The sequence below is a fragment of the Thamnophis sirtalis genome, unplaced genomic scaffold (assembly GCF_051295495.1).
Source record: "Thamnophis sirtalis isolate CommonGarterSnake01/CBP01778 unplaced genomic scaffold, rThaSir2_p1.2 scaffold_2, whole genome shotgun sequence".
Classification (NCBI taxonomy): domain Eukaryota; kingdom Metazoa; phylum Chordata; class Lepidosauria; order Squamata; family Natricidae; genus Thamnophis; species Thamnophis sirtalis.
In genome coordinates, this window is record NW_028261382.1 from 6,172,309 (window position 1) to 6,184,878 (window position 12,570).

At 44.4% G+C, this 12,570-nt stretch overlaps 1 protein-coding gene across 10 annotated transcripts in view; it reads right to left on the reverse strand.

Moving 5' to 3' along the window:
• Positions 1-1,897: 1,897 nt before the first annotated feature.
• Positions 1,898-12,570, reverse strand: part of CSNK1G1 (casein kinase 1 gamma 1) — a 35,990-nt gene continuing 25,317 nt past the window's right edge. For 3 of the 10 annotated variants that reach the window (XM_087704135.1, XM_087704129.1, XM_087704125.1), the window contains one exon: positions 4,158-5,081. In XM_087704135.1, the coding sequence (XP_087560261.1) occupies positions 5,027-5,081 (55 nt within the window). In that variant the 3' untranslated portion in view covers positions 4,158-5,026. Of the gene's footprint in view, positions 3,948-4,157; positions 5,082-8,891; positions 9,236-9,262; positions 9,498-12,570 lie in introns of those variants that run through there. The other 7 variants (XM_087704131.1, XM_087704127.1, XM_087704130.1 and 4 more) reach the window with 4 other exon arrangements.

Genomic DNA, 12,570 nt, shown 5'->3' on the forward strand with positions numbered 1-12,570 from the left:
ACGTTGCATCCTGTGTTTCAAATAAAACCTTTAAACATTTTTTTGTAAAAAAACAAAAAAAATCCAAAAGGCATTTTAACAAGAATCGGAACAGTGCACATAATAATATTCTTTTTTTAAAAAAAGAGAAAGGAAATAAAAAGATTTTCACAGCTGATTTTTCTTGACGATTAAGAAGAGCTGCCCTCGGTTCGCTATCCCCAATCCCGAGATTTAACAGCACAACGGCCGGCCGACACAGGTGAAAGAAACAAGACATTGATAAAATATACATCAACGGGAGGTTTTCCCATGGGAGCAAACCACTCAGCTGCACTTCCCTGCTGGGAGAAGATGCGATATTTGGTTCTGGTCCAGATGCCCCCAAAGTCTTAATTCCTTTCTCTTCTGATCATGGCGAAGCCCACTTTTGCTCCCCCCCACACACAAACAATTCACTGGGCTTCCTAAGTGGAAAAAGGCAACTGCTGTTTTAAATCCCACAAGGTAGCACCTAAAATCATACAGCAATAGCACAGTTGGGAGAAAGGGGGGGGAGGATATATTTTTTTGGGGGGGGGGAGTGATTACATTCCTGAGACAGTCTGAAAAGAGTGAGAGAGGGGTTACATCACAGCCTTCCTACTGTTGGATTGGCACCCGCTCAACGTTTTTCGGGGAAGGATATTAAGCTGATCCCAGGAGGCAGGGAACACGCAGCCCTCCAGTTTGGGGAGAAAGAGATGGCCTTCTCCTGGGTCTCGGCCTGGGGACCCCCTCGGGGGAGAAAATACAGGTGGGGGGCTACTGTGCGAATTTGGCAATAAAGCGAATGGAAGCAAAGGCTGATGCTGCCCACATCCAAATTTGAGGCTTGCCTGCATATCGAATACAGGAACAAAATAAAGGCTCCCCCCACCCCGCCCCTTTTTTGAAAATCACACCGTGTAAGGATGGAAAATTGGGAGGGGGGGGGGAGCTTTTGAAAGAGCCGAACTATAAATCCCAGAATCCCCAGCTGTGCTAAATCAGGAAGTTGGTAGGGCAATGCAATCTGCCTATCTGCAGACTTCCAGCCCTATTAATATAATTCCTATAACTTCAGGACACCTTACATTTACAGAAAATTCCATGGACGGTAATAAAAACATCAGTTTGAAGAAAGAAAAGTTTGTTTCCGATGACGTATGCTAGCGGTCTTCAAACTTGGCCACTTTTAAGACGGGTGGACTTCAACTCCCAGAATTCTCCAGCTAGCACAGTTATGCTGGCTGGAGAATTCTGGGAGTTGAAGTCCAAACCCGTCTTAAAAGTGACCAAGTTTGGGGACCCCTGACGTACGCGATACGCATCACGCAGACACAGCTCGGAGAACCACCGAGGCCATCTACCCATGGGTCCTTTCATTGCTAGCGGTCGCGCCAACATCAAGGCCTACAGAAAGTGACCAGCCTCTCTCGTTCCTCGGTCACGGACACTCAAAACTGGTTAAAACGGGCAGCCTTTTAAACGGGGCAAGGAGTTGGTACCGTCCTTGGAGGCCCCCAAGAAAAGAGTACAGACAAGGCATCATAGATCTGTTCCTCTTTTCGTAATATATTGAGAAAGCAAAGGTTATGGCTTTGCGCTTAAGGGGAAAAGTACGAATTTGGCAGTGCACATTTTATCACTTCCCCTCGCCCTGGTATCTCCCATTTTACCTTCCGTAAAAAGTCACCAAATCTTGGGAAAAGACGCACCTATAGACTGCTGCCGAGTCAAGAAGAAGCAGTCACCGTTTGCTTACAGAAGGTGTGGGCCATGAAAGAAATGGAAGAACAAATATTTGGACTTGGGAACATCTGGGCAGGCCCTGTTGGAGACCAAATGTCTCAGGGATTTCCCCCCCCCCCAATCGCTGGTTCAGGGGGGTGTTGTGAGTTATGTTCAAAGGGTAACGAATGAAAGAGAGCAAAGTTATCAAAGCCACCATGAAATTTAAAGAGTTTTCTAATGCTGGTCATTCTCAGTGCGATTGTATGTACATTTTTTTTTAACATGAATGCAGCGTGCTTCCTCTAGATTAGCCATTCCAGTTTATTTATATATATATATTTAAAAAGGAAGTAGGAATGAGGGATCACTTCGATAAAAGAGATTTGCTCACTTCAAGGAGATGGAGAGGTCTGAGGATAAAGATTCTTGGCTCGAGCAGAGATGGAGTCTTTTTTTTTTTTAAGGACAAAATAACGAATAGGTGAGGAACATGCATATAGGTGAGAAGCCCTCTTGCTAGATAACTGGATGGCGTTATCTTCCTTTTCTAAACAGATATCAAATTTCTGCTGATATTTCGTTCCAATTAAAAAAAGAAAAACTGTGCCAAGCTAGCAAAGAATTCATGAACCCCAGAAGGAAAGCAATCCTCACCGTTAAATAGACTTGGCTCTTGGAAAGACACGTTGTTGTTTTTCCAACGTAGTTCAGAAGTAAATTATCCGAGACTGGAAGCCAACGTGTTTTTGCCTCATCGGGGAAAAAGGAGGCTACAGATCCAAGTGCTGATATTACAATTTCCGAAGAAGCAATGGAGAACTTTTGGTGAAGAACACAGTGCTCTGTGTAAAATGAACGATTAGCTTATAACCCAGGGGGAGATTCCTAAAAGCGGTCTAGAGCAGCTTCCCTAGTCCCCTATTTCATACTAGAGGTTTACTGAAGATTTAGAAACAAAGCTGTAGTTTAAAACGTAGTTCTCCCTTTTTTGCAAGCTACAAGTTGTACCTCAATTGGGGGGGAGGGGGGTGGAGAAATCCCCTAGACTCTCTTGCTCAGTGTAAATATATTCCACTTTCAGGATTTTCAAAAATGGGCAAGCGAAATGTCAACGCTCTTCCTGCTAGAGTGAAAAAGCTGCAGTTTTCCTTTCTGAATTTTTTTTTTTTAAATCCCCTCAAGGAAGCAAGCCTGATTCCCTTTGGTGAAGGTGGAAGGAACAGCTAATTTCAAATTGGTATTGAATGGGCAGCAAGTTAATGGTGAAGAATGTACTCTGACAAGGGGGAGACTCCCAACTCTTTTATCAGTGACGAAAGAGGAAGATGACGAGTTGGGTTTACGGGCTGCACCCCGTTTTGGGGGAAAAGGGAGAACACGAAGAGAACCAATGCACAGATCACTGAAAACCTGGGGTCCTCCTGGCCCATTAATTGGGAAATGAGCCGCAATCTACAGCTCGGAAAAGAGAAGTGGGGGCTGAGATTTTAACATTTAAGACAAACAGAAGGCATGAAGAGAGTGTTGGGAGATGAGCAGGAATCCAGTCCAGTGGCTTTTTCCCTTCTAGCAGTCCTTTCATTTGCAAACGAGGAACTCTATGCTTGTTTCTTCCTCTACAGTCCCAGAGGTAGCTTCCTCCTTTCCAGGAGGAAAGGAAATCAGTCGCTGGATCAACAAGGTCGCGTCGCCTTTCGGATGGATTTTAGGAGGCGACTCCAAGGGTTTTGAAGAAGGATCCTCTTCAATCCCTCTCTCAAAGTGTGCCCAAAGTTCCCGTCTGCTTGGGAGAGAGAGAGAAAGAAAAAAAAAACTTGCATTTTCGATAGTTTATCTCATCGCGTGTCCAGGTGTGTGTTCCAGGAACATTAGGGCCCAGGTTACAAAACAGAAAAAAAAATAAAAAATCAGCAGGCACTACATAGATGACACCCTCTTCTAGTCTGTAGAGATTGACTGAAAAGCCTTGGCAAAATCCAAACCAGAGACGAAGTGTAAGGCAAGGGCAGTGTCCACTCTCTGGCTGAGCCTTGCTCCGCTTTAAAAAGGCCAAAGGGCCTCATTTCATTCCATGGTCATTTGTCCAAAGTTCAGTCCAGCTGACTTCGCTCCTTCAGCCAGCAGAAAAGATTATTATTTTTTGTTTCAATCTCAAGCCGGTGAAAGGTAGGCACCATGGAGACAAACCACGAGCGGGGTGTTTTCAAGAGGAGCTGGAAAAAAATATTCAAGTAAGCGGCGGGGCGCAAACACCGTTGTGGGGTGGGTGGGTGGGAGGCATTAAGAAGAACCCGGCAGCGGTCCTGGTGAGGAATCCTAAAGAGGGGATGGGCAGCCTGCTGTTAAAGAGGGGTGGGAAAGCTGAGCAGGTGGGCTGGCCTCATTCGCCGCCACAACGAGGAGACAACACACACAAACAGCGTCATATGCATCCATCGTGTTACAATAAAAATAAAAATAATAATAATTAAAAGTGCAACAAACGTATGCTCATTTTAGAACGGAGAGTTTTCTCCAACCATTCTGAGGAAGAGAGAAAGAAAAAGAAAAAATAGGAGGGAGAGAGAGAGAGACATCACCGAAGCCAGAAAAAAAATTCAAGGCAACTGGAAGAGTAGATTGCAATTCTCCGGCTGTTGGCTTACTGCTGTGGATGCTGTCCATGGGCGACCATCGATGGTGGACGTCCCATCTTGGCTGTCTGGGAGAGTTGAAAACCAAGGGTTTAGATGTAGGAGAACCTTGGGGCTCTTTTTCAACAGCGTTCTTCCCTTTGCAGCCGTGAGTTCACTTGGCCCTACGTCTTACCACAGGCCCTGTCCTGGGAGGGGGAGGGAGGGGAGAGGGGAGCACATGGAGAACCCAAAAGGAGGAACAACGAAGCACATTCGCCAGGAATGCCCCCCCCCCACCCCTATGGAAAAGGAAGGAAGGTAGCCAGCCTCGCCTTCCGTCAAAGGGCAACCAGTGCCTGGAGGGGAGGGGAAGGGAAAAGTGGGGAGGGGAAGATGCTCTCTGATTCTGTCAAAAGGGAGCTTCAGGATCCGAGGAGTGAATGAGGGAGACCATCTGGGGAATCCACCTGAATGTTTATTTTGGAATTTCCCCCTCCTCTCTCTTTTCTCTCTCTCTGTCTCTCCCCGGCTTTTTTTTTTTTAATTTTTTGGTTTAAAGTGTCCCTTGTTTCTTGACCTTCCCCAAACAGGAGCCTCATTTAATAAGAGGTGGCAGGAACAGCAGGTACGCAAAAAAACACACACCCCCCCAAAAAAATGCCTTCGGAAGACACCTGTTATTTCTGGCGCTGGGAAGACTTCTTTCGTTTTCTCTTATAGAAGCAGCAGCACCTGGAGCACAAAGGAGACAGCCAATCAATACAAGCGTCCCCAGGGCCGCCCCGAAAACACCCTCTCCTTCCAACGCAACCGCACACAACAGCACAGGATGGAGCCAACCTTCTCGGGAGCCCTCGAGGCATCCTTTTCCCCCCCGTCCACCCTCTCCTGCCAAACCGGACATAACCCTATAACACAGTGTTTTTCAACCTTGGCAACTTGAAGATGTCTGGACTTCAACTCCCAGAATCCCCCAGCCAGCATTTGCTGGCTGGGGAATTCTGGGAGTTGAAGTCCGGACATCTTCAAGTTGCCAAGGTTGAAAAACACTGCTATAACACAACAGGACGGCCTTGCCCTCATTATGACTACACATCGGGGGGGACTCGCACTTTTCTTTTTTAAATCAGGGGTCTCCAACCTTGGCAACTTTTAAGACTTGTGGACTTCAACTCCCAGAGTTCCTCAGACGGCAATTTTGGGAACTGAAGTTCACAAGTCTTTTTTTTTTAAAAAAAATATATTTTTATTTTCAAAACGAACATACAAATCCTCCTTCTTTACAAGGAGAAAGTGTATCAGTTGTTTACAAAAGGCTTTCGTGCATCTCTTCCACCGTCATCAAATATAATTCATATTAATTCTAATATCTTAACTCGGATATTTATTATATTACCATCATCATACCTCCGCTTTTATTTGACTATGATTATTTAAACTTCCTTCATCATAAAATATACCAAGATTTAATACATAACCACATACTGGCATTTCATTTACTTATTTATAAAATCCTCCATTAACATTAAATCCTCATATCCTATTCTAGCTAAACATCCATAATATTTAATACCAAAATTTTCTAATCCTCCTTTCCAAATCCCTGTTTACCATTTACATCCAATTCCCTCCTATTGTACTCATAGCATGTATATAATTTATTATCATTATCCTTTCTTTATTTGACTATATCCTATATCGTAACATTTTCCCCCTAATAATTAAAACTTAGCTGTGTCTAATTTTGTTAAGTCCACAAGTCTTAAAGTTGCCAAGGTTGGAGACCCCTGATTTAAAGGACTGCCGTAACTTATCGCAATCCATTCTGACCTCCAGCTTCTCCATCTTTTTCCGCGGCACCTGAACTCACGCCAACCAGGAAGGTGATACCTGGCGGCTTTCATACCTCGTTTCCCCCCAAAATAAGCCCTCCACAAAACTATCGCAACACAGCAGCAGTCGTGAGGTGACCACGCTCGCCGCCTCCTTCACCTCAAAAATAATAAGACCTCCCCAAAAATAAGACCCGAGTGCTTATTTCGAGGGCCAAAAGAAAATAAGACCATGTCTTATTTTCGGGGAAGTGTGGTACAAAAGACCCATGCCATCCCCAAAGCATATTCCAAGCCTCCATTTTCTCAAAAACGCAACCTGGACAAGCGAGAAGCTCTTAAGCTCCGGAAGGTTCTAATTAGAGAGATTCAGAAACATGAAGAAGTTTGCATGAGATGCCGTTGGGATAGATCCACATAGCATGAGGCAGAGGAAAGTCCAAGTAGTTGATCACATGGAGATTAGAGTCGATTATTTAAGAATAAGTGGGACGAAGTTTTGGCCTAGTAAGGGCTTGGGTTGTCCTGGAGTTTTAAAAAGATCTGAGGTAAAATTTTGGAAGTGCCATTTCTTTCCTCACTAGAAATTGGTTTTTTGTTGTTGTTGTTGTTACAGAAAACTAACTTTTGATGTAATCAAAATTAGATGGAGATTTAGTGTTTTAATACTCTTCCTCCTAATTTCATTACAAACACAAATGGGAGGTGTAGTTCAATCAGTAATCCATGTTTGCTAATTCCTTAAAAAGGTAAAGGTTCCCCTCGTTCCCGGCTCTAGGGGGCGGTGCTCATCTCCGTTTCAAAGCCGAAGAGCCAGCGCTGTCCGAAGACGTCTCCGTGGTCATGTGGCCAGCATGACTCAATGCCGAAGGCGCAAAGAACACTGTTCCCTTCCCACCAAAGGAGGTCCCTTTTTTTCTATATGCATTTTTACGTGCTTTCGAACTGCTCGGTTGGCAGAAGCTGAGACAAGTCACAGGAGCTCACTCCCTTACGCGGCGCTAGGGATTCGAACCGCTGAACTGCCGACCTTTCTGATCGACAAGCTCGGCTAATTCCTTAGTTACATTTTAATACAAAGAATGTTTTTAAAACCTCCTGGTTTTATTCATACCTTCCTATTACTTTGCTTAACAGCAAATTCCCCTTTTATTTGGTAGGGAAATGAATCAGGGGTGGGTTTCAACCGGTTCGCGGCGGTCCCCGCGAACCGGTTGGTCGGTGAACCCGGAAGTAAGTAACTTCCGGGAACGGTGAAGGGCCCGCCCGCCCGCCCGCGCTCCTTACCCGGTTTTGACGAGTTCTGCGCTTCCACGCATGCGCAGGACACATACAGCGCCTGCGCGATCCTCCAAGAGCAGCTGGAGCATCGCACAGATGCTAGTACGCATGCGTGCACTGCGCGCGTGCACGAGGACGCCGCCGGCCCCGTTCCAACCGAACCGGTTGGAACGGGGCGAGAAACCCACCCCTGAACTGAATGCACAGTTCAAATTAGTGCCAGTGCATGTTGGCTGTCTGAACCGTTTACACATCATTGAAGATATTTATACTTCCAATTCCTTAAAAAAGGAAATTAAAGTGACTCTTGGGTGCATCTTCCTATATTTAAAAAGCCAGGTGCTTTTTAACACTTAACATTTTTAAAAATGCAACATTTAATTCAACAGAATTGATACCTTATTCATTAACATTTATTCCAAGGTTCTCACATCCAAATTTCATCAATTAAAATATGTATTAAAAAGATCTTCTATACCAAAACATGCCATCAGTTGATGGAATGAGTAGGTTAGAAAGATTTAATTTGAAGTAGTTCCTTGGAACTGCCAAGTTATCTTTCAAAAGTTCAACTCTGGACTCTAAAAACGGTCTCTGCTGGATGATGTCTGTCTGTCCATGTGACACATTTCTTCTAGAGCAGGGAACTCCACCCTTGGCAAGTTTAAGACTTCTGGACTTCAACTCCTAGATTTCCTTAGCCAGCCAGCTGGGAGTTGAAATCCACAAAGTCTTAAAGTTGCCCCTGTTCTGTAACACCTTTTTCCAGCTTGATGTCCTGCAAGTGATGGGAATGTTATCGTACTTAGATTAGCATGACTGAATTAATAATTTCACAGAGTTGAAGGGCAGCAGATTGTTGAATACTGGGCTATACAGTGTCCTGGCCTGCATGGGATAAAAGCCAGCTGGCATCACTACAACTACCCTGTTTCCCCGAAAATAAGGCCTCCCTGGATAATATGCCAAATCGGGCTTTTGAGCGCATGCGCGAAAATAAGCCCACCCAGAAAAAATTGCAACACAGCAGCAGCTATGAGGTGACTAGTACTTGCCTCCTGCACCTCAAAAATAATAAGACCTCCCTGAAAATAAGGCCGAGTGCTTATTTCAGGGGTCAAAAGAAAATAAGACCCTGTCTTATTTTCGGGGGGAAAGGTGTAAGTTTAAATGCATTAAATAAATCCCAGCAAAATTATGGAAACCACAGTAAGCTAGAAAAATGTCAACCGGTGTAAATTGTCTATGTTAACCTTTCTTCCCACCCATTCCTCAAAAACATTTCCCACCAACTTCTCCTATGTAAAGAGAGTCTTCCTTGGGAGCTCATGACGCCAGAATTGGGTATGAGTACAAATCTCACCAAAAAAAAAAAGTCCTTTATCTCTTGGAATGGATCAACCCCACAAAAGAGCTTTGGACAGCGAGATGGACAACATATACATTTAATAAAATAAAATAATAAACAAAATAACAAACGATGCTGGGAGGCAGGGGGCGGTCCTAGCAACTCTCTAATTGCGGTGTCCGACTCTTTCAGTCCACGTGCCAATTGTTTCAGCCAAATGGTTATATTTAGCAACTGGCATAAAGAATTCCTAGACAATCAGTGCCAATTGTTTAGAGAATATGAGAATAGAGAGAAATGCTCCAGTTTGGGTCTATAAAATAAGCGTCCTCGGGTGCTTGATTGGCTGATCGGTTGGTTGATTGTTTTGAGATGGAAGATATGTTGTAGAGCATGTGATATGGACAAAACCTCACAAGAAATAACTATAATAAAAGAGAAAGGGGACATGGTTGGGGTTTTGACAAGGTATTCTCTTTAATCAATGATAAAACGAACAACCAAAGTGATGGAAGATGATCGGTAAAAACCTGAGGGGCTCATTGCAGGAAACTAAGGGTGACTTATTCTGCACAGGTGGCCTCCTTTAATGATGACACACAGGCTGGATGGTTCACAGAATGAGACAATCCAGTTTCTTATGAGAAGCCTGGACTCTGGGAAGCCTTCACCTACGCAATGAATTCACTATGAAATGAAGCAGAGACACAGAGTCACATGGAAGGAACCGCATAGGCAAGAGTTCCTTTAAACATACCTATTCCCCACACTCAAGATTTTCACGTCAGGCTCGTCTTTGCTCAACTCAACCACCTCCAGAGGCTTCGGGGCTGCAACAACCGAAAGACAGCGTGGCCGCCGGCCCAATATATCAGGGAGGTAGTCGTTTGGGGAAGAAGGACCTGCATGAAACCAACCAGGCCAGAGACGGCTTCTCATAAACACGGGAAGTATATTTTGGGGGGACTAGGGGGACTGTCCTTCTTTCACCAACCCTGTGGCAAAATGGTCTTAGGGAAGAGCCACCTAAACCCCTTGGATTAACCACAGGTCACTTCTCTAGCAGGACACATTAACAGCCGTGGCACGACAAAACCGCGCTCGACTAAAGCGCGCCCGATTAAACCGCGTCGCTGACGTCATCAACAGGGCGACAACAGCGAGCGCGGAGAAAGAAGGGCGCTTTAAATAGCGCTTTGAAAGCAAGCCGATTCAAGTTAAGGTAAGGGTTAGGGTTAGGGTTAGGGTTAGGTTAAGGGTTAGGGTTAGGTTTAGGTTAAGGGTTAGGATTAGGTTTAGCGTTAGGTTAAGGATTAGGTTTATGGTTAGGTTTAGGGTTAGGTTAAGGGTTAGGTTTAGGATTAGGTTTAGGGGGGTTAGGTTTAGGTTTAGGTGTTAATTTTAGGTTTAGCGTTTACAGCGTGCTTTTTTCTCCGCGCTGTTGTCGCGCTGTGATGACGTCAGCTACGCGGTTTCTTCGAGCGCCCTTTAGTCGAACGCGGTTTTGTGGTGGAACCCAGTTGGGCAAGGGTTCCACAATATTAGTCTAACCCTTTATGGAGGTGGGCACCAAATTCTGCCTTTCCTCTTTCAAACAGAAAAGCTTTTTAAAAACGCTTCCCTAAATGCCACCGAATAAATTGTGGCAATTGGTGAGGCCGAAGAAACAAATCTTTGCCAATTAGAGGGACACCGTGCAAAAATGTGTTATGGTGGAGAGCCAAATTGGTAACAGGTAATATAATCCTGGGCAATCACTTCTAAGGATAAGCTTTTTTCATTTGTCTTTGGCACGCACTTCGTTTTTGGCCTCGGTTCTAAAGGCCCCCCAGAATGACTGTCTTTGCTTCCCCTGTGCCTGTCCCTCGAGACTGATGGGTGAAGGCCTTGCCCAGGACACCTGGCCTTTTCACAGTGGGCCTTCACAACTGTGATGTTCTATAATTCTCGACCCAGGTTTGGTTCCACCTTCACAAGTGGGGAAAGGCTTTTCAGAGAAGTCCTGAAGGTACTCTTGGAAGTATCTAGAGATAGTTCTACCTGTATAGGTTTTTAGGTTTGTGGGCTGTTGGTTGGAGCGTCAATTTTAGGAGATCGAGGGGTGAAACGAAATAGCCGGATCCACAGCTCCTGAATGTCAAATACACACGGCATTCTATGTACAATTGTACATCCAGGGGTGCCAGCCACAATGACCACAAATCAAGCAAGTTTGAGCCCAAAGAGAAAACGGCTCCGTTTTTGTAATCTGGGCTAACGCTTGGGGAAGTCCAGTATTCCTTTGGGGGGGGGGGGGGGGGCAAGGAATGATGCATAAAATCTTTTGAAAGATTTCACGCAAGAGAGGTACGCATATCTATTCAGGGGTTCTCATACCTGAAAGATGAACGGGGATATACCCAAAGGGTACTGAATGGTGTTTTGTTTTTTTTAAGATCTGTCTCCTCCCTCCAAGTTCAAAAGACTTGAAAGAATGACTGTTTCAGCATCTTTCTCCAACCTGATGCTCTCCCAAATACCCCAGCAAGTGCACATACATCGGGATAACAATCGAGTTTTGACTGATGAGGGCTGCTCATTGGTAGAACAAATAGTTCACATTTTGACATCCACAGTTAAGTGCCATAAAACAGGGGTCTCCAACCTTGGCAAATTTGCTGGCTGAGGAATTCTGGGAATTGAAGTCCACAAGTCTTAAAGTTGCCAAGGTTGGAGACCCCTGCTATAAAATATTGCCTCAAACACTGAGAGCCATTGCTATTCAGTGTCGATAAAGTTAAACTCTATGGTTTGGGAATAAGCTAGCAGGTTTTAAGATGGGTGGACTTCCATGTCCAGAATTCTGGGAGTCGAAGTCCACTTGTCTTAAAGTTGCCAAATTTGAGGGGGTGGGGGGGAAACCAAACAAAATCCCCTTGTCCGATGTCTTTGGAGACATGTCATATGTAAAAATAACGGATTCCATTACTTTGGTTCCCTCAGATCTTTGGCCATTCCAAACCACTTTTCTAAACTTTTTTTTCTGAAGTACTAAATAGAGAATTTCAGGAGGAGGCCCAGAGAAAGGAATATATGCCACTCAGAGTCACCTTGGGGTTGAGAGGGGCTGCAAATAAATTTAATAAATAAATAAATAAAAACAACAGGCTTGGAGATCCCAAGGAAGGAGGGGAGTCCCAAAGTGTTGGCAGATCTATTTTTCCACTCTTATTTATACGTGTTTTAACTCTATTAAAAAATTTTTTTAAAAAAGATGTTTTAAAATTGTATTTTATATTATTCATTGGGTTCTTTCCCCGAAAATAAGACCTCCCCGGATAATAAGCCCAACCGGGCTATTGAGCGCATGCGCTAAAATAAGCCCTCCCCCGAAAATTAGCCCTCCCTGAAAATATTGCAACACAGCAACAGCCATGAGGGGACCACGCTCGCTGACTCCTGCACCTCAAAAATAAAAAAGACCACCCCAAAAATAATAAGGTAAAATGCTTATTTCGGGGGTCAAAAGAAAATAAGACCCTGTCTTATTTTCGGGGAAAGATGGTAGAACGCCACCTAGAGTCTCATACATGAGATGGGTGGCGATATAAATGTAATAAATAAAATATATGTAATATAGCATTCATTCCAATAATAACCCTGATTGCTTCCTGGCATTACTGGCACTCTTTGGCTCTTATGATTCAATATTTATTTTTGCATGCCTAGGTGGCCCAGCAAATCGTGACAGAGGCTGCAACCCCAAGAAACCACTCTCAAC